At 44.6% G+C, this 27,106-nt stretch overlaps 1 protein-coding gene across 3 annotated transcripts in view; it reads left to right on the top strand.

Annotated features, from left to right (window-relative positions):
- NUP88 (nucleoporin 88) overlaps positions 1 to 27,106 on the top strand; it is a 56,031-nt gene that overhangs the window by 15,493 nt on the left and 13,432 nt on the right. For 2 of the 3 annotated variants that reach the window (XM_068121045.2, XM_078780525.1), the window contains exons 4-8: positions 16,650 to 16,739; positions 16,837 to 17,028; positions 19,371 to 19,548; positions 19,637 to 19,778; positions 19,938 to 20,036. In XM_068121045.2, coding sequence (XP_067977146.2) covers positions 16,650 to 16,739; positions 16,837 to 17,028; positions 19,371 to 19,548; positions 19,637 to 19,778; positions 19,938 to 20,036 — 701 coding nt within the window. Of the gene's footprint in view, positions 1 to 13,721; positions 15,409 to 16,649; positions 16,740 to 16,836; positions 17,029 to 19,370; positions 19,549 to 19,636; positions 19,779 to 19,937; positions 20,037 to 27,106 lie in introns of those variants that run through there. The other variant, XM_068121046.2, reaches the window with a different exon arrangement.

Below are 27,106 nucleotides of genomic sequence, written 5' to 3' on the forward strand. Positions count from 1 at the left end.
TTTATATGCGTCACACAAATAATATTCAATCAGGTATGTATTTTATTACTAAACTAAGAATAGCATTGTATATGATTACAATCACAAACGGGAATATCTAATTCCCAACAACAATTTTCCCAAACCAACAAATTAAGCATAATGTATTATTACCATAATTCCTCTCCACTTTTTCTTTTCCCTCTTTTTTCCTAACAGTGTGTCACTCGTGGTGATATGAGTTCACTGATATTGTAATTGACACAACTCATAACATTGTCGTTATGCCATTATCTTATTCTACTGTTTATGTCGCCATAAAAGTCTTCCTTTTCTGGTTCCACATTTCTTTCCTCATTTGTCACTTCATGCGTTATCATCGTGTTGTTGGTTACCTTATTCAAACACACCGTCACTAAGGCTTTCAAGCAAGCCACCACTAAAACAATTGCCAATATAACTACTAAACCAACAAACAAGTCTGCTACTCCTTGTATATATTCATACCTATGACATAGTTATATGTCGATGACATTTAACATTATATACCAAACTAACAAGCTTCCTAAAAGGTAAATAAAGAAAATCCCTTAATATGTAACATAATCAGATTATTTGTCTTGCCCTGATCCCCCTATCTCCCGGGGTTGAACTCAATCCCCTGATCATGAGTGTAGTTGTGATACATTTTTCACTCATGTTGTATTAATATCAGCAGGTAATTGTATGTCATGTAGGCAAATAAATGTCACTATCCCAAGTAGGAATATCACATGTTGAAAATGTAATGTTTATCAATGCAAGGGGTGTTAAAATGTAATTCAAATGACTGTAAATCACGACTATCATTTATCTACCACTGAATGTTCTGCTGGGCTGCTAGGTGCAGCCCCATTTTCTGTGGGATCGTCCACCTTAGCCCCATGTGCTTGTTTGCAATGAGGGGCATGAATCCAACTTTCTATTTTGGGTCCATATTTTTTCTATTCTTATCAATCTCCTATGGTTTATCATTTCGTTCCAAGATACCGCAACCAAAGGTTTTAACCAAAGCTCTACCAAACTATTTCCAATTTGAACAAAAAATGCCAGTGAAACAATGATTCGAAGAATTAACTTCAAGGGGTCAATGAATTTATTCTATAGCCAGATCTAATTTTCCCATCCAATAGTTTGCCTTGCCACATGTCATATTATAACACCTTAATAAACCTTCGAAAAATGTTTCCCATCTCAACAAATTTCCCTTTTTTTTTTTTCAAATAGCCATGTGTAACTTACGTATTTAACTACAATTTCCTCTCAATTTGTTTGGCCTAACTGGCCGCAAAAGTGGCTGCCAGCATGCAGTACCGTTTTTTAATCTACCAAGGAAGTGTTCCACACAAGACCTCTACCAAAATGTTGTTTGTAAAAAACAAATCTGGGATTTCTGATTACATGGATGCACACTCTCAGGACATTTTCAGGCTGCTGTTAACAATCCACTACGATAACTTAATTCCTTTACCCACAATCAAATAATTAGTACAAATTGAGGATATTATCCCTATCACATTCTTTTATAGATTCATTATGTTGGATCTAATTTTTTCCCAATAATTTTCCACTGCTGTAAGGCGGAACAATAGCTCTCATAAGTCTCAGTAATATCGTACTTAATTTGCCCAGCAGCGAATAATTTATTTACTATCCTTTCTCATCTGTTAACCAGTGACTTTGTTTAAACTCCAGAACTGAAAACCCACAATAGTTCAAACCAGCAAAATTTTCTTTACTATTTTCCCATATCATCTATGCCTAAAACACATCCATACATACAGCACAATTTATATGCTGATAAAATTCAAGTTTATATATATAAAAATCCGTGAGCAGAGTACTCTGGGAAGTCAGTGTAAGACCTCTCCCAAATTTGGCTAATTTTGTACTCCCACATTTTTTTTATACTCCCACATTGTGTACTCCCACATTGGAACTATCTATTTTCAGACAAGGCACACTGTCGGTGTCAACAATCTTGTAAGATTGATACACAAAAACACACACACACATGCATTATGCATATTTGTTTGCGTTGGAACCATTATTTACAGATCAGATGGGTGTCAATTTTATTTCAATTTCATAAAATTTGTCAATCAAATTAAAATGCTTATACACAAATAAACTAAAAGTCTATTCTTAGAAAACCCCTATGATGTCACATTGAAATTACCCTTTCAGTTCCCACCATAATTTATCCAAATTTGACTACACACCCATTTGCATGTCAGTCGACCACTGACCTATCAATCATGCGGAACACTAGTCCGACATTCCCACCTGATCATCATGTGACCCTTGTCCCTTGGTTTCAAAAATTTGCAAAGCAATTGTTCCAACTTTGTAAATTTAAAATTTTGTGCCCAACATAAAAGATCCAATTTCGGCATGTGATCAATTAATTACTAATTTGCTTACAAGCAAAAGAAAAAATGAATAATTCTTGCTCCGAAACCTTTTCAGACCCAAGAATCATCGACAGTTATTCATGTTTGTCCAGTAATCGAATCTGTTGAGGCCAATCATCATTTGGGATTTGCAGCAATGAAGGCCTAATCATTGTCTGAGGTATCGGTCAGCACTGGTACCCTTGATCTTGGTTTACCCTATTAACTTGTCTTCCTTTTGGTATACGGACATCCTCTTTTCCAATGTCCCATCCGTCCACACTTGAAACACCGGTTTCTGTCGTTGTCTGATCTGTGCACCTGTGCATTTGTATTGCTGGGCTGCATCTCTACATCCCTGAGTTGCCACTGCAATCTCTCGTTGTCTCCTGAAACACGAAAAAATTCTCTGTACCGTCCTTTTTGGGGAGACAACTGGAAATCAGATGGGACAACTGTCCCTTTCATTCCTAATTTCGAGGGCAGTTGTGCATTTGTCTCCTCCACTGTATCCTGTATCCTTTTTATTTTAAGTTCTAGATCCGTTATCCGTTCTTGCTGTTCCCGTTGTCTGGATTCACCATCCCAAAGATGGAATGCAAGCCAGTCTACCGTTAGATTCTGTCTCTTCCTGGCTTTCAATCTTTGTTCCAATCTTTCCAATCGACTTCGCTCAAATGTACCATCTCTTGGAAACTCCTCATCATGTCCCTTTGTCCACAAATACCAATTCTCGACCTGCCTTATAGCTTCTGCACCATAACGGTCGTACATATGATGTGTACAAGTACCTTTTTGTGGAATCTCTGGTTGTCCTTGTGTATTCTTGCAGGCTCCATTTCCCATTCTGCCTTTTATCAAAGTAGCGTTGGATGTGTTGTAGTTTGTTCCTCTAAAGCTTCACTCGTACCTCCAGGAAGGGTCTCTCCACCTGTTCACACGGTGATTTCCAGAGAATCTCCCTCAGCTGTGGCTTTTGCACAATCCAATCTCACAGATCAGTATTTGCAGATGAGCCGGAGGGTCAGTATGAAATGGGTGAATCCTCAGGTGTCCGCTCTGTTGACGGGGAAATCACACAATGGTAACCGCACATATATATCTGTATATAAACTCACCACCTTGCTCAATTTTCCCAGGTTGTCTCCACATTGTTAATATCTCGCAAAGATATCAAAGCTTCTTTCTTGAGACCGCATTTTCATCAATCAAACAATCAATATATTCAATTCAATTTATTCAGTTCAATTTATTCAGTTAAATTTATTCAATTAAATTCAGTCAATTAGATTCAATCAATTAACAATTCAATCAATTATTCAATTTCAATTAATTCATCAATATTCATCAATAAATCAAATTAATCATTTTGGATGACTCCTTGCATAAGCCCTTTCCCCAATGATGTCAGGACAGGTCCATCCATTGACTGAGATCGAATCTCATCGGTCGTCACCTCTGGTTCGTACCTCATGTTAATTGATGAATCACCGTCCTGTCCTAGGGTCATATCTGACATATTTCCCCATTTTGCCTGGTCTCCACAAATTTTATTTGCAACCACTAAAGGCAACTCATCCTTCATTCGTGAGACAGCCAAAATGGATGGCAGATATTAAAGTTCTTTGGGAAAAATATCTCATCATTTTTCTTTTAATAGTACCCAAATCTCTTGGCAATATAAATTTCATAAAACTCCTGAAATAAGACTGTAAAATTCCTTCCATCATGCTAAATTTTGAAACTCCATCGCTTGTACCACCCAATTTATCCCATAGGGCTTGAAAGTTCTTTCCCAAGTTCATGCAATCATTCTGCATTTGAACCCTATGATATCATTCATAATAATCATCATGATTTTATAGTCATGGTCCTATCATAATCATCTATTTAAAACGAACATTTCCTTTATCACCACAGCTATGTGGTATAATCAACAATAGAATAAAACTGTACATAGCAACAGGCTACCTCATGGCCACTTAGTATACCTATTGACAATAAGTCATAACAATATCGAATAATCATTGAACAATTCAAAAATCGCTTTCACTGCTCCAGCCGCAGCATTCGTCATTTTGTCTGCTCGTCCGCATGACCAAAACGAAATAAAGGGAGCTCAACCATTACACAGCGCTTTTAATGGCGCATGCCATAGGACCTCAACGCAATTTCGACTCGGCCAGAAAACGAGCAAATTTGCAGGATGTTAACTGGAATTAGTCGTGAAAATATATCAAAAATACACAAAAATACACACCCACAAAAATAAACAACAAAACCCAAACAAAACCTAAGGTCGACCATCTTACACAGTAAATTACATCATTTCAGCATCGTATTGATTGCTGACATATTCCAGGGTTTATACACACCTTAAAAGAGGTATGCGTGGTGTTGCCCCCTCCCACTTTTAATTCCTCATTAAATTCCTCATTAAATTCCTTATTAAATTACTCATTAAATTACTCATTAAATTACTTATTAAATTGCTCATTAAGTTACTTATTAAATTGCTCATTAAGTTACTTATTAAATTACTCATTAAGTTACTCATTAAATTACTCATTAAGTTACTCATTAAATTACTCATTAAATTACTCATTAAATTACTCATTAACTTAACTCATTAAGTTACTTATTAAATTGCTCATTAAGTTACTTATTAAATTGCTCATTAAGTTACTCATTAAATTACTCATTAAGTTACTCGTTAAATTACTCATCAAGTTACTCATTAAATTACTCATTAAATTACTCATTAAATTACTCATTAACTTAACTTACATAGTTTCAGCATTGTATTGATTGCTGAAATATTCCAGGGTTTATACACACCTTAAAAGAGGTATGCGTGGTGTTGCCCCCTCCCACGTTTATTCCAGGGTTTATACACACCTTAAAAGAGGTATGCGTGGTGTTGCCCCCTCCCACTTTTAATTACTCATTACATCGTTTCCATTTAAAAAAACATCGCTTTTACTGCTCCAGCCGCAGCATTTGTCACTTTGTTTGCTCATCCGCATGACCAAAACGAAATAAAGGGAGCTCAACCATTACACAGCGCTTTTAATGGCGCATGCCATAGAAACTCAACGCAATTTCGACTCGGCCAGCAAACGAGCAAATTTTGCAGGATGTTAACTGGAATTAGTCGTGATAAATATATCCAAAATACACAAAAATACACCCCCACACAAATAAACAACATTTATTCCGTTCAACAGAACAAACATTTCCTCTATCATGACATGCATGTCTTCAAAATTATATGACCAAGAGAAAAAGTAAAATTAATTAAAAACTGCGGGCAGTGATGATCCGGGGACCATACCGCTCCATCCTGATTGGATGGGTGCGTGCTAGAGTCGTTAACAACGACAGTCCAGATCCGATTGTTCAAAATTTCAACTCAATCGATCGAAAAATGAACGCGGGGATGCATTTTAAAGGTGCAGTGGCACTAACTGAGTTGCCACGAATATGGCCACGAAATTGCCAATATGGCCATCACAAAATATTTTCCTTAATCAATTGGCTCATAGCATAACCAATCTGTAAGTATATCATCCGAAGATGTATTTCTGAGGACTTTTAATTAAATAAGTCATTTATAAATCAACGAGTTAATTTATTAAATGATTAATCAATAAATCAATATTTTCCTTGACAGCCACATCACTTGGTCAGTGTCATGTCCAAATATCAGCTTCCTTACTCAAAAGGTGCCTGAGTTAATGTAATGTAATTACTGTAATAAGATTACTGCAATTACTGTAATGATTACTGTAATTACTGTAATTACCGGAACTGTAATTACTGTAATTACCTCAGGTAATTACTGTAATGTAATTACTGTAATTTAATACGAAATGTAATTTATTAAATAAGTACTTCCTTAATCGCTAATAATTAAATAACTCGTGAATTCTTATCCGATTTACTTAACATTTGAGTGTCCCCAAAACGTTGGAGCAAAACGTTGCAACAACGAAAGTGAAACGTTGTAGCGACGTTGTGGAAACGTCAGCAAAACACAACATTTGAATGTTCCCAAAACGTTGGAGCAAAACGTTGCAACAACGAAAGTGAAACGTTGTGGCGACGTTGTGGAAACGTCAGCAAAACCCAACATTTAAATGTTCACAAAACGTTGGAGCAAAACGTTGCAACAACGAAAGTGAAACGTTGTGGCGACGTTGTGGAAACGTCAGCAAAACCCAACATTTAAATGTTCACAAAACGTTGGAGCAAAACGTTGCAACAACGAAAGTGAAACGTTGTGGCGACGTTGTGGAAACGTCAGCAAAACCCAACATTTAAATGTTCACAAAACGTTGGAGCAAAACGTTGCAACAACGAAAATGAAACGTTGTGGATTATCCCAATGGATAATCCCAATGAATCACAATGCAATCCCATTAAAATCCCATTAAAATCCCATATCTTGTCACCCTTTGCATTGTTGAAAGCAATTAATTCCATATCTCAATATTACCTCTATTTATATATACTAGGGCGTGCCCGCACGTACGTGCTTGCCCGTACGTGCTTGCAAAAAACATGCGTGCAAGCAACAACAAAAACTTTGAAACCACGTGGCAGTAACGACCACAGAACCCCCCTCCTATTTACATGCAATGGTTTGGTCCATTCGCAAAGCCAAAACGAACGACCACAGAACCCCCCCTCCTATTTACATGCAATGGTTTGGTCCATTCGCAAAGCCAAAGCGAACGGCTTGCGAGTACGGTGACCATACCTTGGGACCCACTTGTCCGATTAATTTCAAACCTTGACAAATTTTCCATTCCTTCCCTTCCTGATCTTTCGATGTAGGGCTGGGTTCTTTTTTTTTTTTTTTTTTTAGGATCATGTTGCATCGAGCATTATTTTCCAAAACAGTGTGAACATTAACCCACACCAAAACCTCTGACATCCCACCATGAACACCTATTGTAAGCGTGCCGAATCAGTAAGCATCACCCCTTCTATGAGCCTCGACCAGAGGGTGGTTGTTACTCACAAACACCATTTCCTGTAATTATCTCTCATAATCAGGATAAATTTGGAACAGCCCTTAAACTAACACCAAGCAGATCAATTTTTATTTAGGTTGGGGTTTCACACAAACTGGTTAACTAAATAATACAGAATTATTTTTCGTTAAAAAAACAACAGCACTGGTTCCGTGTCACCCATGCTATTTATCTGGCAAATTTCGTCAAAAAAAACAACAGCACTGGTTTTGTTTCACCCATGCTATTTATCTGGCAAATTTCGTCAAAAAAAACAACAGCACTGGTTTTGTTTCACCCATGCTATTTATCTGGCAAATTTCGTCAAAAAAAACAACAGCACTGGTTTTGTTTCACCCATGCTATTTATCTGGCAAATTTCGTCAAAAAAAACAACAGCACTGGTTTTGTTTCCTGGAAGCGTCCTGCAAAACGCTTTGCTTCTCGCAAAACGTCCGCCAATGGGAAGTAAAGGGAGGGAAAAAAAACGGGAGCAAGAGACAGGGTGCCGGAATGGACATGAGGGACAGTGAGGGAGTGTTGGTATGCAATTTTTATCCAATCGCCATCTTTCACAGTAATTCTGGACCGGCATTAGGTGGGATTGTCTGTCATGAATTTATTTGTTGATCGAACGAGTTTTAATTTGTCTAAATCCGACCAGTCGTTTCCAAAGATATAAGCCTTTTTGTCGCAATACCATAAATTGGAATGAGGTAAAAAAATATATATATATAAATATAATTCTCTTTCCCGGTTCCCTGTCGCTCGCCGAGCGCCGAGCAAGTCGAGTGCTTTGAACAAGTGCAAAAAAAAAGAAGTACTTTATACGTGTACGGGTGGGTAAACGAGTGTACCGGCCTTACACGTCCTGGAAGCAAACGGTCGCAAGGTGCACGCTTGCTCCGTTTGCTCTCAGGTCACAGTAAGACCCTTAATGACCAGCGCAAAAATTACGTATTTACAGAAATCATTTAGAGAAAAAAAACACGAATAAATTGCTACAGTCGTTTAACACGTTTCATCCTTGTATTTCCTATGGACAATCGCCAGTCCCACACACCAAATCCTCCATCTTCAGAATTCATATTTCATAATGGACAGATCCCCAAGAGGTCATGCTCACCTTGACCCTTGACGACGTCCACTCGAAATTCCAGCGGTGCCTCCAGATTGTTGGAGAATTCGTAGCTGAGAGACTCACAGGACTCCAATGACCGGACACAGGTTTACAAAAGGTCTGGTTTATTAACTGGTTATTCACTTCATTCCATTTACCAAATAATACCGCATAATATAATGGATCAGGTTAACTCTTTTCCAATGTCCTTCTCGTTCGGCTGATGTTCCTCCGACACTCCCGTTGGTCAGAGCTCCTCGCAGCAGCTTCTCCCGACTCCACGTTTGCTCCCGTTTATATGGACAAACTGGATTTTAATCCCCTCTCCGCTAATGCCCCCGAGGTCATGCATGTACCAAGTCCTGGTATCAGCTCGCTCCCCTCCTGTTGTGAGTTCCGTTTACCAAACGATAGGGGGGTGCTTCAGCCAGGGGCTGTGACCAGGTGGACAAAAGATTATCATGTTCGGGCGCATTCCTGACTCATTTACAAACTCGTCTTTCACAGAGTTTGCATGTAAAATATATCTGCTTTGTTACCAGGTTAATTAATAAGTTACCAGTGCCAATTAATAAGTTACGCTGAGTTACACTTCCACAGTAGGGAGGGCCAATCGGCATGCAGCTGAAGCCCAGATAGTCCGTGGGCTGAGTAGGGTTTACATGCACCCCCCCCACAACGTAACTTCCCGGGTATGTCCATGTACCCCCCACCCTAGGCGTTAGGAAAAACCATGTTAACAGAAAAGAAAACTCATTCCCTCATAGTTTGACCTCTGGTGACTTCATTAGTGACCTCCTTTGCATATAACACATATCATTGTAAAGAGTGTCCCAGGACAAACATTTTGAGGGGTCATATGCAACCATAGGATGACGAGGTAAAAAGTTATGGCCATTTGAATTTCGCCTACCCCTAATTTTCGGAAATCACTGACACAGGGGGGGTAACATCAAAATATGCGTGGGAGGTACCTTGGGAATGAGTTTTTTTTTCTGTTAACATGGTTTTTCCTAACCCCTAGGGTGGGGGGTACAAGGACATACCCGGGAAGTTAAGTTGTGGGGGGGGGGGGGGGAGGGGTGTGCATGTAAACCCTACTCAGCCCACGGACTAAGAGGCAAGAAGGAGCCAACTGATTGGCCAAGGGGAGATGATAAAAAGGGAGTGTGTCCGACATTTTCTCTCTCTCTGCTCCTGGGTTCTGGTGAGGATTGCTCCCTGCACTCTGTGTTCTACTACTGAGATTGGTGATCTTGCTCATCGGTCTCTCAGTGCTGGGTGGATCGCGATCGTCATGCCTGGGACATTCCAACAAGCGTTCCACCATCACACCACAGAAGGAAGGCTGCCGGACTGCTGTGCGTTGGGCTCAACAGAGGCCGGTGCGTCGAGTGGCGGAGCGCGCGCGTGCAAGGCCGCACCACTAGTGTGCAAGTTCTTGCCAAGACCCACTTCTCGGCGCAGGGCGAGAGGCGAGGGATCGTCGGCCAGACAATTAAGCCGACCGAGCTGAGTACCCATAAAAAGAATCCCTTTCATCCCGTCCCTTTATCCTTCGTCTTGTATCTGTGTTCTGTCTGTCGGAGTACTCCAATTTAAGGGGTTAGTTGCCGTCGTGTTCTTGTTATCGGGTCTTCTTTCAATAATAAATCCTTTTATTATGTTTGTACATTTCTGAACGCAGTTTTCATTTGAGTTAATTTTAGCAGGATTGAAGACTGCTCGCCGGTTCGCGTCCAGGTAAAAGCTGCCAGCCTCTCCTTCTTCTTCTTTCTTCCTTCCGCACCTGGATAGCGAGTCCGTATTTGATCGTCGTCTCAAAGTTAACGCTCTAACTGCTATCTATGACACTCCCGGTATTAACTCAGAGCGTCCACACAACAATATATATATATATATATATACATACATACACGCACACGCACACACACACACACACACACCCTCCGAATCTGGCAAGTTGGACCGGCCGCGATTCTGGCAAGTTGGACTGATGCCAAATCTGGCAAGTATGTAGGAGTTGTGGATGACGAGAGGACGAGGCAATTTCTGGTTGTTCAAAGCTCCTTTATTCCAACAGAACTCCTCTCGTGAACGGAACTCATACAGCTTTTATAACGCCAAAACCCTCTTCGGAGGGCGTGGCTCCAACAACCGCGCGCACGCCACGCCCACACCATCAAAAGCCCCACTGGCCCGTGCCTGTGGATTATGTCCCAATAAGGCAACCGCTACATGCGCCCCCCCCAGAATGCACTCGCACGGGCAATGTCAGTTTTCGGGGGGCCTTAACCACCCGGCCGAAACGACTGATGACCCGAGCAGGGACTGTGAGCGGCTTGGCGGTGGTCGGGCCAACCGGGGACTTACCCGACGGGGGACGGCCACGCCGTGGGGTTGAGCCAACCGAGGGGGCTGGTCAAGGCTTCGGGGGAGGCTGCTGAGGTTCCTCACGGGCCTCGGGGGAGGCTGCTGAGGTACCTCACAGGCCTCCCGAGGCTGCAGAGTAGGAGTAGTAGTTGCGCGAGTTGTAGTTTTCTACACGCGAGTTGTAGTTGTAGAGTTTTCGCGAGTTGTAGTTGTATGTAGGAGTTGCGCGAAGGTGACGAGCAGCAGTGCTGCCCGCGTCAGTGCGCGAAGGAGACAAGCAGCAGTGCCGCCAATGTCTCGTACCTGCGTCCCTTCGGAGGATCCTGGAGCAGGCTCACCACTCTGGTCGCAGAGGAGGTGCTCAGCTGCAGTGCGCGCGAAGGTTACGAGCAGCAGTGCCGCCAACGTCTCGTACCTGCGTCCCTTCGGAGGATCCTGGAGAAGGCTCACCACTCTGGTCGCAGAGAAGGTGCTCGGCCGCAGTGCGCGCGAAGGTTACGAGCAGCAGTGCTCGGCCGCAGTGCGTGCGAAGGTTACGAGCAGCAGTGCTCGGCCGCTGTGCGCGCGAAGGTTACGAGCAGCAGTGCTCGGCCGCAGTGCGCGCGAAGGTTACGAGCAGCAGTGCTCGGCCGCAGTGCGCGCGAAGGAGACGAGCAGCAGTGCCGCCAACGTCTTGTACTTGCGTCCCTTCGGAGGATCCTGGTCGCAGTGGAGGAGCCGAGCGCAGACGCGACCCAACAATATGCCGTGTCGCCCGCGGAAATATTCCGAAGGGCGAACTGGGCCTCAGCCTGCGCGAACCAAACGGCCGCCCGTCGTTCCCAAAACTCCGGCAGTTTGATCGAAACTGCGTTTGCCATGTTCGTTTGGAGCCCCCGAAAACGTTCGGGAGCAGCCGGGGGTCACCAATGTAGGAGTTGCGGATGACGAGAGGACGAGGCAATTTCTGGTTGTTCAAAGCTCCTTTATTCCAACAGAACTCCTCTCGCGAACGGATCTCATACAGCTTTTATAACGCCAAAACCCTCTTCGGAGGGCGTGGCTCCAACAACCGCGTGCACGCCACGCCCACACCATCAAAAGCCCCACGGACCCGTGCCCGTGGATTATGTCCCAATAAGGCAACCGCTACATGTGTATATATATATATATATTGTTGTGGATTCGGGGGTCGGCGCTCCCCTTATCAAGGGGGGGTTAATCCCCTTGTCTTTTAAGCTGGCCATCCCCCAATCCTGGAAATTATGACGCTCCTCCCGGTTGGAATCAGCTCGGGTGATTGGTCAATGAAGTCCCAAATACCTACTTACAAACCCCGACCGCGAGCAGGGAAATAACTCCCGCTCGAACCACGGATATGATGGTAAATGCCGAGTGGTTAGCAATCCGCGGTTCGAGCCGTTAACAATAAAACTAAACCTGATCCTGAGCGGTTCCTATCGTGCCACAGGTACTCAATTGAAAGAAAGGATGCAAACGATCGAATAAGTGGAAACCCAGAAAATAAGAAGAACAAAGAGTGGGTTTATTAATTATATACAAAAACCCAAAGAGGAAACAAAGGGAATATACAAGAGTAAAAGGACACAGGGCAGGCTGACCTATACAGTCTTACTTATCATGACCCCAGGACAAACAGACAGACTTACACGGGATGGTAGTGGTAGGGGAGGAAGTTCCAGGCAGATGGGTTCCGTCCAGTCTCCGGGTCCGCGGGCGAAGAACTGCAGGCAGCTTTGCATGTTGTTGGCGCGTGACCGGACCTTACATATGCGAGGGCTGCAATGCCGCGTACATATAGCGTGCCGAACGCTCTCTCTCTCCCAATCAATCAAGGTCCGTATCAAACGGTGGTTCCAAGCGATCCTCTGCGCAGTGTTCTTATCATCCGCCGTCTCCGCGCTGTTCTGTTAATCGAGCTCTCCCCCACGGACCCAGTCCTTTCAATAGCAACGGTCCCCTGCGCAGTTCTTTAACAATGGAGCTCCCTCGCGCAGTCTTTTAAAGCAGTCCTCGCGCTTGCGCTTATATAACGCGCTTTGAAATCGATGTGCGCTTCATAGAGACACGCCCGCCAGTCAGCTCACCTCAGCCCTGGTTGGACAGCGAGGGCTCACCGGCTCCGCCCTTGACGGCTCGTTGACAGGGCCACGCCTCGTTCTTGGCGCTCCGCCCCCTTCTTCTCCAAGCTTGACCGCGTGCGTAATGGCGTTTGGAGCGAGGCAGCGAACGCTGCTGGGTGAGCAGAGGCGCGTAACCCCAATTTGGAGAGAGAGACTGGCAAAATGGACGGAATGGGGCCCTATCTTATTTAATTAATGCAACCGCAGATTCAACTATTGGGAACACAGCCTTATCTGAAAACACATACTAAGGAAATAACTGACAGTCCTATGGTGTCCCTACGTGTTGCATATGGCCTAACTATGGGTGCGACCTTATTAAATGCTGGGATATTTACAAGAGTTATTATTTACAAAGTGAGGGGCTCTCAAAACCACAACACAATATATCTATCTATCTATATAATATATATACATATATATATATATATATATATATATATATATATATATACTGTATATATATATATATATATATATTATATATATTATATATATATATATATATATATTATATATATATATATATATACCACAACAGAATTAAGTTAAGCACCCCTACACAACGAATTAAGGTAAGCACCCCCTAATATATATTCTTTGTGTATATGTATACATTGGCCATATATTCTAAGGTATGTGAGATCAAATAATGATTGGTATGACATTAGCAATTATCCATTGATGAAAATTGAGTGATCAAAGTGAAAAAAAAGTGATTGGTTGAGTCAGTGATCCGATCACGTGGGTCCTACACACGTTATTGACGCAAAGATCGCTAGAGGTCTTCTCAGAACAATGACTGTACGTTAGAAAACATAAACGTCATCCACACTGTCCGTGATGGACCTATAGCTCCATACTTAAATTGAGGTGAAAATATGCCTAAAATTCCCAAAAAATTTCACCTTAAATTCTTCAGAATAAAATATTGAAAACGGCATGATTGTTATGTTTTTATGTGACCATAATATCACTTCTCCAGAAAATATAGCAATATCATGGGTATATTACACTGTTTTGACGACAACAAACTTGTAATGTGCGAGGTTGTAAAAAAACGGGGGGGGTGCTTAACTTAATTCTTTGTGTATATATACACGAGGTGTGTTCAAAAAGTATGCGACCTTAATTTGTCGTGCGTAAACAAATGAAGCTAGGGAGGCGTTGATTGGTGCACGTATGTAGGCGATCCTAATGCGCACGCATGAATTTTTTCCCACCTGCAGAAGCTGTCATTCGACGGCAGACCGCCGATGAGTGAGGAAGTGTAAGTGAGCGCCGTCGGACTTTCGTTTTTGACAAAATGACGGAAAAACTTGAACAACGCTACTGCATCAAATTTTGTGTAAAGCTTGGCGATTCCCAAGTGGAAACGATCCGCAAGATTCAACAGGCCTTCGGGGACGAAGCAATGAGCACCACACAGATAAAGGAGTGGTACAACCGCTTCAAAGATGGCCGCACATCAGTGGAGAGTGAAGCACGTTCGGGTAGGCCCTCAACATCCAGAAATGAGATCGTCATTGACCAATTGAGGACCCTGGTGATGCAGGATCGTCGAATCACGATCGGAGAACTTGCAGACGAGGTGGGCGTCAGCATTGGATCCGTTCATTCCATTATGAAGGAGGATTTGGGCTTCAGGAGAATCTCAGCGAAGTTCGTACCAAAACTGCTAACGATTGAACAGAAGCAACTCCGTTTGGAGATCGCACAGGACATGCTGGAGACTGTGAACAGCGATCCCAGCTTCCTCAACACAGTGATCACTGGCGATGAGTCCTGGGTTTATGGGTACGACCCAGAAACCAAGTTGCAGTCATCACAATGGAAGCATCCAACATCCCCGAGGCCAAAAAAAGCAAGGCAGGTCCGCAGCAATGTCAAAGTCATGCTGACCGTCTTCTTCGACTCCAGTGGCGTGGTTCATCACGAGTACGCACCACACGGCACAACCATCACCAAGGAGTATTACCAAGAGGTTCTGCGTCGCCTTCATGACGCTGTGCGACGCAAACGGCCGGACCTGTGGGCAGCGGGCAATTGGCAGCTCCATCACGATAACGCACCCGCCCATTCTTCACATTTGATACAGAGTTTCTTGGCCAAACACAACACACCTGTGCTTCGTCAGGCTCCCTACTCTCCCGACATGGCTCCGTGTGGCTTCTGGCTTTTCTCCAAGCTGGAAATGCCCCTGAAAGGGACCAGATTTCAGTCCAGAGAAGACATCATGCGGAATGCGACGGACCAGCTGCGCGCCATCCCAAAAGAGGCGTTCCAGCGCTGCTTCCGACAGTGGCAGAACCGTTGGGAGAAGTGTGTGGCAGCCCAAGGGGACTACTTTGAAGGAGATTAGTGTAAGTTTGTTGTATCTGGATACGAGTATTTTTTATGAACAAAGGTCGGATACTTTTTGAACACACCTTATATATATATATATATATATATATATATATATATATATATATATATGCCTAACTACAGTTGTGGACGAATTCAGGCAAAATTGGTTGGAGATGTTAGGTGTGCGACAAGGACGAAATTATTCGATTTTTGTGAAGATCCGGATGTGATAGTGATAGGGCTAAAAACGTGTGTGTGTGTATATATGAGGGGCTATTTACAAAGTGAGGGGCTCTCAAAACCACAACTATATATATATATATATATATATATATATATATATATATATATATATATACACACATATATACATACATACATACATACATGCATACATACATACATACACACATACATACATACATACACACATACATACATACATACATACATACACACATACACACATACACACATACACACACACACACACACATACACACATACATACATACATACACATACACACACACATACATACATACATACATACATACACACATACACACATACACACACACACACACACACACACACACACATACACACACACACACACACACACACACACACACACACACACACATACATACACATACATACACATACATACACATACATACACATACATACATATACATACATGCATGCATGCACGCATGCACACATACACACATACATACATACATACATACATACACACACACACACGGTTTTAGCCCTATCACTATCACATCCGGATCTTCACAAAAATCGAATAATTTCGTCCTTGTCGCACACCTAACATCTCCAACCAATTTTGCCTGAATTCGTCCACAACTGTTTGAGACATCCAGCTTACCGACAAACAGACAGACAGACGGGGGGAGGGGGGGGGGGGGGGAATCTAACCTCCAACCACCTTCGGTGGCAGAGGTAATGAACCATCCCCAGCTTGTATGTAGTGCGCATTATGCTTGTATGTAGCTTGTATGTAGTGCACATTATGCTTGTATGTAGCTTGTATGTAGTGCGCAAGCTTATGACAGGTCTTCAGAGAACAAATTGTACGCAAACGAAACTTGGACAAGAAAGTTATTGATGTGTAAGAGGAAAGGCTGAACCACTCACGGTTTAAAAAATGTAACGGTGAACCGACATCTAACAAATTCGATTTCCGAGTTGTGCTGATGTGTGTTTGTGCATGTGCATGCAGGATTTACAGCATTTCGGAGCCTCGCAAACCTTTCATGGTACACACCTTGTCACTTGATGTAGAGGAGAGTGCACCCTTCCCTGCGAGCAGGTCTCAACCTTTTTTATCTATGCAAAATTTGGGTCATATAATGTAAATGAGTTTGGTGAAAAAGTGATGGTGATGGTGATTTACTGCAATTTCACAGATGTTCGTTTGCAGGAGCATTGGGTGAGCGGGCGGTGTCATTCTGCTTCGGCCCAGCCACGCGTCTTCGAAGGAGTGTTGCTCATCTGTTCTCGGGCAATGACTCGCAGGCGGGAACGTCTGTGTTCCCGATGTACATCCTATATGGAAATGGAGAGACTTACCTGCTGCACTCCAGCCTGCGTCTATCCAAGTACAGCCATACATTTGTTTGAAAACAAGATTGAGCACTTGTCATTAAAAAGTGTCCATGTGTTTTATACCTTCCCCCAGCCCGCCTTCCCATGCCTCCTCCCCCCAAGCCCTCTCCCTACCACAGATCTTCCGTTGTACCTGTTCTCTGCTGTTGTACTTGTGTGCTTCCCTTTCTCTCCCCATCTTGTCTCCTGCTCCCTTTATTGTATGTTTTGTGTCGGTTTTTTTTTTTTTGTGATTGATGTTAGCTCTTTCACGAGCCTCGATATTGTGTACGAAAAAAAGAAGAAAAAAAAAAAAGGGTGAATTGTTCCTGTTTTATGTTCCCAACTGAGCGCTTGCCTCGTAATGCAGTGACCCCAGACTCTAATCCCGTGTACTGTCTTGATTTCAATATTGACTGCTAATGTCTTTAGTAATTACAGCAGCGAGATACCTTAATTAATTGGTCGTTTGCTTTTCTTTAGGGAGCCGTCTTGTCGTATGATTGATTTATTGCTGGGGTTGGTTAAAAACTGCCCTTCTGGTGTATTGTGACCAGGTTGTGTTGCATCTTAAAACTTGTATTCTTCCAGATATAGATGTAAAGGCAGCTGTCTCTGCATTAGTGAACTTCTGACTATTTTAGTTGGGTAGCCCATTCGTCAAAATTTTGTGGGGTTTGGGTGGGGGAGGTGGGGGCTGACAGATCCGAGAAGCGAGCACTGCCAGTGTATCGTGTCATTCTGTCATAAGGTTGAGCCCGGTTTACTCGAGACTGTTTTGTTTTTTTGTATACAAAGTCGAGGCTCATGTATGAGCTCACATTAAACACAAAAACATAAACAGACACATAAAACATATAATAAAGGGAGTGGGAGACAAGAGGGGGAGAGGAAGGGAAGCACACAAGCACAACAACAGTAGAGAATAGGGACATCGGTAGATCTGTGGAAGCGAGAGGGCTGGGAGAACATGGGAGGGAAAGGTACACTGTCTAAAACAAATGGACACTACTAGGAATTTCAGGTATGAAGTCGGAGATTGAAAGAGTTGGATTTGTGGTGTATTAACGGGGGTAGAAAAGATCAAGGTTTTGGATGGGGAAAGATAAGCGATGTTGGTGAACAGCTGTTTTAAAGACCTGGAGGGAGGAGTGGGATTGAAAACAGTGCGGGAGTTTGTTCCAGAGGTGGGAGCAAAGAGGAATGAAAGAGTGAAGGTGAGCAGAGAGTCTTGATTTTGGCATTTTCACCAGAAGAGGGTTGCAGGCAGCTCTTGTGCGTCTTGGAGGAATATTTGGGGGACAGAGCACAGACAAAGCAGGGGGAGCTAGGCCGGAGAGGAGTCGGTGGAAGACAGAAAGACCACCAAACCTGCCTGCGGTGAGAGAGTGAAAGACCCTCAGAATCAGCTTCATACCTCAATCAGATACCAATGATTCTGAATGCTTTGGTTTCTACGGCGTGAAGTCGAGCTAGGTGTGAGGCAGGAGCACCAGCCCCAGAGGGGAGAGCAGCACTCCATCAACCTGCGAAACTATGAAAATCCTGCAAGTTTCAGAACTTTTATTTTCTGTAAGGAAACCATGCTGGATGAATCTCGTATCCACCAGCAGGTCGTACTGTGATGGAATGCTTCTTAAAATATCCATATGCATAAATGGAACTATTCATTCACATCTGCACAGCCATACCCCTTGCTATTAAAAAAGTTTACTCGATCCGTATGCTTCCTATGGGCTGGCAGGATGGCCTCCAGGTATGCACACTCATCTCTAAGCTATCTAGCCTGGGTTTGAATTTCGAACCAGCTATAAACTGTCATCCTGGTGTTTCACAGGCATGGTGATTCATCAATGTGTGTGTGCCATCCATCGGATAGTCGTTAAATTATGTGTCCTGTCCATTGAAGATCCCACTGTGTCCTGCACGAAGAGAATGCGAGCTATTGCCGGAATTCCAAATTCCTGCCCTAACTACTGCTGGGAAGGAAATGGAAAAGCCTCGCTAAGATAACAGTATATCCCTTGCTAAGAAACTGCTCTGGCAGCACCGATGCTCTGTAACAGAGAACGGTACATTAGAATCAGAATTGCAATGCATCCTAAAATGCGCACTACATACAAGCTGGGAATTGCTGTGATGACGTTCAAGACGAGGCTCAAGCCAGACAGTGACAGATCCCTGAATCCGTTAAAACTGTTGTTTCACTCTGAACACAGAACGGCTCGTTGTATATTCTGCCAGTGGAGACCTCAAACAAACCCTCGAGTTAACGGCAGGATTTGAAGATTACCTCATGAGTTTGTGGATCTTTAATTGACAAACCTAATGTTGCTTTTTTTTGTTATTTCTGCAGAGCAGAGCAACAAGTGATGGGTCCTCTGCCCATGCACCCTGCAGCAGAAGATAATTACGGATACGGAGCTTGTTCGGTATTGTGTCTGCCCAGCGTACCCAATGTGCTGGTTATCGCCACCGACACAGGAACAATCTACCACTGTGTGGTGCTTGATCGAGAGGATGAGATGGAAGGGGTGAGGGAAATAGACAATTTCACAGGTTTCCCCTCACTACCCACAATGGTTTAATTTCCCAAATTTCACTCCATGATGACCCTCGCAGGAGCGCTGGAGGTCCCGTCCGGCACCCCCAATATCCCTGTACGTGTTTGACTCCGCCGAGCTTGAGCTTTCCCTCCGCCTTGCTCCGATGGATGACTCGCCCGGAGGAGGGGACTTCGTGTCTCCGATCACGCTACATCACGGTTAGCTGTCCAAGCATTCAATTTGCCAGACGCGTCGACTAAGCCGTGCCATCATGTATGAATACTGTTATAGCTTGCTATATTCGTGTACTTGGTGCTTTTTTTTTTTGCTAACAAGTCATTTTGTTGTCCATATTACTAACATTTTCCTTGTTGCAGATCCCTTGTCCCACGAGCGTTACCACTGTACACACGAGGCAGGTGTGCATAGTGCTGCACTCGTATGGTTACCCAACCTCACTCAGTTCCTCGCTGATGGTGAGTTGAGATTGTTGATCAGAGTGCTTTATTATATACAGGAAGTCCACAGTTTCCGAACGCAGTGGTCTTTAAAATGTGTTCCTAGGCTGGATGTTCATAAACCGTAACAATAAATCCACTTTAAATACATGTAATAAGTGATTAATTGGTTCCCAAACACCAATGTAACCCTATTTTTATGCCTCAGCTGACAGTTGCCCGAGGCATGGTGTTTTCGTGATGTCCGTCCGGCTGTCCTTCCATGTGTCCGTGATAGGTTTTCGTTACCACGATAACTTATGAACAGCTGAAGGGAACTGAATTGAACTTTGTACAAGTATGTATATTGATTTAAAGATAAACGGATTAGATTATGTGGTCAAGATCTCGCGAGATCTTTGTCGGCGAGGGCACGGTTTTTCGAAGCTGTCCACGCTCTCACGCTTTCGAAGTTAAGTAATTGTTCACAATTGTGTTTTTGTCGAAACTGTATTTATCTTTCGGTGTGTGTACCTATAGTGTGTCCCTAGGAAGATTCTCGGTGTGGATCTTTCATACCTGTATAAAAAATCGTCGGTTAATTTGTGCCACGTCTTTTGAGACTTTGTACATTTGAGACATTCGTCCCACCTTGAGGCTTTGTTTTTCTCTCAGCGGTCCGTGGATTGTGCTCCAATTACTTTCGTTCTCTCAGTTTTTCCCAGTCTTTTCACTCCATACTCCCTTGTTTAAAATCTCAACTCAAAAAAAAACAAACCAAAAAAACATTTCCTTCTCTGTTCTTATTCATTGTTCTTATTTGTTTATTCGTTGTTCTTATTCGTTCGCTCGTTCTTCGACCACGTGTTTCACCCCCATTTCCCCAGATAGTTTTCACTGTTAAACTTTAAAATGTTTAAACTTTCCCCTGAAGTACTGTATTCTGTCGTATATTATAACACATTTTTCTTCTTCTTTAAAAGGGTGCTTTCGACTTTCTCACCAAATCTATTCATTCCAAAAAAAAATTCCATCTCTTACTGTTCATCTTTTCTACATTCCCTAAACTCACCTGCACTCCACCCCCCCTCCAGCGTCCTTAAACGTATTTTTGACTCGAAGGTCACAATAAACTCATTTTGCAATAAATGTTCATTTCCCATTAATCGTACACTTTCAAAAATCCAATCTCACCCCTCCCCTCCAAATCTTCCCCATCACCCCTCCCCTCCAAAACGTCCCCATCACCCCTCCCCTCCAAAACGTCCCCATCACCCCTCCCCTCCAAAACGTCCCCATCACCCCTCCCCTCCAAAACGTCCCCATCACCCCTCCCCTCCAAAACTTCCCCATCACCCCTCCCCTCCAAATCTCCCCCCTTGCCCCTCCCCTCCAAATCTTCCCCATCACCCATCTTTCACATCTTCCCCCTTGCCGCTTCCCTGCAAAGCTTCCCCATCACCCATCCCTTTCAAATCCTCCCCCTTGCCCCTCCCCTCCAAATCTTCCCCATCACCCATCCCTTTCAAATCTTCCCCATTGCCCCTCCCCTCCAAATCTTCCCCATCACCCATCCCTTTCAAATCTCCCCCCTTGCCCCTTCCCTCCTAAACTCCCCCCTCACCCCTCCCCTCCAAGACTCCCCCTCACCCCTCCCCTCCAAATCTCCCCCATCTCTTATCCCTTTCAAATCCCCCCCCTTGTCCCTTCCCTCCTAAACTCCCCCCTTACCCCTCCTCTCATAAACTCCCCCCTCGCCCCTCCCCTTCAAATCTCCCCACCCTCATTTCTTCTCCATTGCCCCCCTCTCACCCCTCCCCCTCAAAGCGTCCTCCCCGCTTCTTCCCCCTTCCAACTCTCACCTCAATCTCCCCCAACCTTCTGCCTCGCTCTTCCCCCTCCTCAAATAACACCTCACTGTGCCTCACCCAATCACCATCAAACCTTTTGTCCGCCCCATCCTTCCCTTTCTCCGAGCTATTCTGCAATCTCTGACGCACTGTCAACAGCTCTCCCTACCTCGTCCTCCTCTTCCACATCTTACCCTACCCCTCCCCCCCCCCCCCCTGTTCTGTATCCTATGCTCCCCCTTCCTCTTCATTAACGGTATGGACCTCAAACATCCGGGGCCTTCGCTCAAACTTGACTGATCCCTCCATACAGGTTGCTTCTGACATACCAGACTTGATCTGCTTAACAGAAACTTTCCTCCTTCATGATGTCTCTGATTCCTTAGTATCTCTCCCGGGTTACTCCCTCCTCCGGTGTGATAGACCTGAGCCTCGTCCTGGGGGGGGTTGCTATCTTTATAAAAAACTCTCCACCTCACTCGCCCTCCACTGCCCTCTCTCCACCTCACCCCCAGGAATACCTCTGGCTACGGCTTACCCTTCGCTCCCACCTTTTGTTCATATGTGTGTTGTACCATCCACCAAACAGTGATGACTCCATCTACATCTCGCTGTCTGATAATATGGACCAACTTCTATCTACTCATCCCAACTCTCTCTTCCTCATATGTGATGATTTCAATTGTCACCATGCCAGTTGGCTGGGTGTGGGTACCTCTCTCACCAGCCATGGCGCCTCAGCAAAGGACTGCTGCGACTCACTGGGCTGACGCAATCTGTCAATTTCCTGACCCGGATCTCAGTCAACGGAGCATCTTCTCTTCTGGACTTGGTTATGACTAACTTCCCTGCAAATGTCTGCTGCTCTTCTTCTGCTCCAATCGGCTCATCTGATCATGTGCTTGTTAAAGTGGACATCTCTCTGACCATTCTCAGAGAGCCTCCTTAGCGTTGACGAGTCTGGCATTTCACTCAGGCCAACTGGCACGGTCTTCAAGCAGCCATCAATCATCTGGACTGATCTCCCATCTCTACAGCCTCTGACATCAACTCATCCTGGGAATTCTTCCAAAGTAAATTGCTCTCTCTCATGCACAGATTTATCCCATCTCGTCTTCAGTTGTCATACCCTTCCTCCCGTCCATGGTACACGGAATCTTGTGGTGAGGCTGTTGCCCAGAAACAACTTGCCTTCGTCTCCTGGAAAGCAAATCCAACGGAAGGAAATCTCATTTCCTTTCACAAAGCCCGAAACAAGTGTGTGTCCACCCTCAGGAGAGACAGGAAACAATATCTCTCCGTTCTCAAGACCGAACTCTCTTATCTGTCTCCCTCTTCCAAATCCTGTTGGCGTCTGGTCAAATCTGTTTCTGGTGTTTGTTCCCCCTCCATCCCCTCCCTTACCTCAAACGGCTACATAGCTGACTCCGCACGTGAAAAAGCTGAATGCCTCAACTCTGTGTTTGCCTCTAAATCTTGTGTCCCAAACCTATCCCTCTCTGTACCCACCGTACCCAGTCATACCCAGCTGCTCCTGGACTCTGTGTCCTTTCCTCCTGACAAGGTGGAAAAGTTTATGTCAACCCTCGACTGATTCTGCAACTGGACCTGACGGCATCAGCCCACGGGTCCTAAAATCCTGTTCTTCCGTTCTTTCACTCCCTCTCTCTTTGTTCTCTTCACCCTCTCTTTTGCTCAAGGTCATCTGCCATCTGCTTGGAAATCAGCCAACATCACCGCTTTACACAAAAAATGTGCAAAAACAGATCCTTGCAACTACAGACCAATCAGCCTTCTCCCAATTATCAGCAAAGTCATGGAATCCATCATTGCTTCGGATATGAAATCTTTCCTCTTCTCCAATGGCTTCATCTCTGATCATCAATTTGGTTTCAGACCTGGTCACTCTACTCTGGACATGCTGCTTCTGCTGGCTCAACAATGGATGGAGGTTCTCAATGCCAAACAGCAAATTAGAGCTGTCTCCCTTGACATATCTCGTGCCTTCGATATGGTCTGGCACCCCACTCTGCTCACCAAACTCTCCTCCTTTGGTATCCATGGAAATCTCCATGCATGGCTGGTGGACTTCCTCTCTCTCGTCGTAGTCAACGTGTGGCCCTGAATCGGTTTCTCTCATCCCCCCCTTCCTGTTCAGGCTGGAGTTCCCCAAGGCAGTGTTCTGGGCCCTGTGCTTTTTCTGGTATTCATCAATGATCTCTCTGACTCTCTTGAAAATCCTCTCTATCTCTTTGCTGATGACTCTACTCTCTGTCGCTCCATTCCTCTTCCCTCAGATCAGCAGTCTGCAGCCTCCTCACTGTCTGCAGGCGTGGACAAAATCACAGACTGGGCAAACAAGTGGAACATGTCTTTCAATCCTGACAAATCTCACACTCTTACTATGTCTCTCCGAAAAGACCGACTGGACAACCCTCCCATCCACTTTCTTAATAATCCTCTCCAAGAAGTTCTGCCACTCAAGCTTTTGGGTCTCACTATCTGCCATGATCTTTCCTGGGAAAACCACATTTCAAATCTGGCCTCCAAAGCCAGTCGCCGACTGGGCATCCTCCGTCGTGCGAAGTCCTTCCTTGGCACACCTGAGCTCCTCACCACATACAAGGCTTTCATCCGCAGCTCAATAGAATACTGTTCTCCCCTCTGGGCTGGTGCTCCTGCCTCACACCTAGCTCATCTTCACGCTGTTGAAACCAAAACGTTCAGAATCATTGGAATCTCCCGCGATGAAGCTACCTCCGAGGGCCTTTCACTTACTCACCGCAGGCAGGTTGGTGGTCTTTCTGTCTTCTACCGACTCCTCTCCGGCCTTGCTCCCCCAGCTCTCTCTGGGCTCTGTCCCCCAAATATTCCTACAGGTCGCCTGCAACCCTCTTATGGTTGAATTGCCAAAATCAACTCTCTGCTCACCTTCACTCCTTCATGCCTCTTTTCTCCTGCCTCTGGAACAAACTCCCTCACTCTCTTCAATCCCACTCCTCCCTCCAGGTCTTTAAAACAGCTGTTCACCACCATCTCTTATCTTCCTCCATCCAAAACCTTGATCTTTTCTGCCCCCGCTAATTTCACCCCAAATCCACTTTTTTGAAATACCAACTTCTTTCCTGGAAGTCCTTTGTGTCCTTGTGGTTTATACTTCTCCCACCACCCCCCCATTTCCACGCCTCTTCCCCCCCAAGCCTTCTTCCTCCCACACATCTCCCGATGTCCCTGCTCTAAAATGTTGTGTTTGTGTGCTTCCCCTTCTCTCCCCATCTTGTTTACCGCTCCCCTTTTTATATACTTTGTTTGTGTGATAAATGTTAGCTCTTTCATGAGCACAGAATCGAGGCAAATCGTTTTTGGGCAATCGACAGACACCAACTGCAGTTGTGTGAGGTGAACGATTACAAATACAGAACAGTATGGTGCGACCAAAAAGCCAGGTGCATCATGGTAACATGAATGAAATCCGCTATTCAGCTCACCACCCACACATTGTTCGTTTTCCCGCATTTGAGCGTCCGATATGTTGCACTCTCAGCGCGATATGTTTGAAAACACTATTTTTCTTAACATAAAATATTATAAAATGTACTTTTTAAATAAGAAAGAATATATAAATCAGAGTAAATCAGTCGTGTGTAGTTTTAGGGATAACGAGGCTTAATGAGCTGGAGGGGTTTATGGTGAAGTTGGGCAAGCAAAGTTGTCTTCTTGTGCCAGTAAGCAATTTCATGGAGAGAATGCTGTCTCTTGTACCGGTAAGGAACCCCATGGAGAGAATGCTGTCTCTTGTACCGGTAAGGAACCCCATGGAGAGAATGCTGTCTCTTGTACCGGGAAGGAACCCCATGGAGAGAATGCTGTCTCTTGCACCGGTAAGGAACCCCATGGAGAGAATGCTGTCTCTTGTACCAGTAAAGAACCCCATGGAGAGAATGCTGTCTCTTGTACCGGTAAAGAACCCCATGGAGAGAATGCTGTCTCTTGTACCGGTAAGGAACGCCATGGAGAGAATGCTGTCTCTTGTACCGGTAAGGAACCCCATGGAGAGAATGCTGTCTCTTGTACCGGTAAGGAACCCCATGGAGAGAATGCTGTCTCTTGTACCGGTAAGGAACCCCATGGAGAGAATGCTGTCTCTTGTACCGGTAAGGAACTCCATGGAGAGAATGCTGTCTCCAGTACCGGTAAGGAACCCCATGGAGAGAATGCTGTCTCTTGTACTGGTAAGGAACCCCGTGGAGAAAATGCTGCCTCTTGTACCGGTGAGGAACCCCATGGAGAGAATGCTGTCTCTTGTACCGGTAAGGAACCCCGTGGAGAGAATGCTGTCTCTTGTACCTGTAAGGAACCCCATGGAGAGAATGCTGTCTCTTGTACCGGTAAGGAACCCCATGGAGAGAATGCTGTCTCTTGTGCCGGTAAGGAACCCCATGGAGAGAATGCTGTCTCTTGTACTGGTAAGGAACCCCATGGAGAGAATGCTGTCTCTTGTACCAGTAAGGAACCCCATGGAGAGAATGCTGTCTCTTGTACCAGTAAGGAACCCCATGGAGAGAATGCTGTCTCTTGTACCAGTAAGGAACCCCATGGAGAGAATGCTGTCTCTTGTACCGGTAAGGAACCCATGGAGAGAATGCTGTCTCTTGTACCAGTAAAGAACCCCATGGAGAGAATGCTGTCTCTTGTACCGGTAAGGAACCCCATGGAGAGAATGCTGTCTCTTGTACCAGTAAGGAACCCCATGGAGAGAATGCTGTCTCTTGTACTGGTAAGGAACCCCATGGAGAGAATGCTGTCTCTTGTACCAGTAAGGAACCACATGGAGAGAATGCTGTCTCTTGTACCGGTAAGGAACCCCATGGAGAGAATGCTGTCTCTTGTACCAGTAAAGAACCCCATGGAGAGAATGCTGTCTCTTGTACCGGTAAGGAACCCCATGGAGAGAATGCTGTCTCTTGTACCAGTAAGGAACCCCATGGAGAGAATGCTGTCTCTTGTACCGGTAAGGAACCCCATGGAGAGAATGCTGTCTCTTGTACCGGTAAGGAACCCCATGGAGAGAATGCTGTCTCTTGTACCAGTAAGGAACCACATGGAGAGAATGCTGTCTCTTGTACCAGTAAGGAACCCCATGGAGAGAATGCTGTCTCTTGTACCGGTAAGGAACCCCATGGAGAGAATGCTGTCTCTTGTACCGGTAAGGAACCCCATGGAGAGAATGCTGTCTCTTGTACTGGTAAGGAACCCCAT

Source organism: Myxine glutinosa, chromosome 6 (genome assembly GCF_964187855.1).
Source record: "Myxine glutinosa chromosome 6, kmMyxGlut1.1, whole genome shotgun sequence".
Taxonomy (NCBI): domain Eukaryota; kingdom Metazoa; phylum Chordata; class Myxini; order Myxiniformes; family Myxinidae; genus Myxine; species Myxine glutinosa.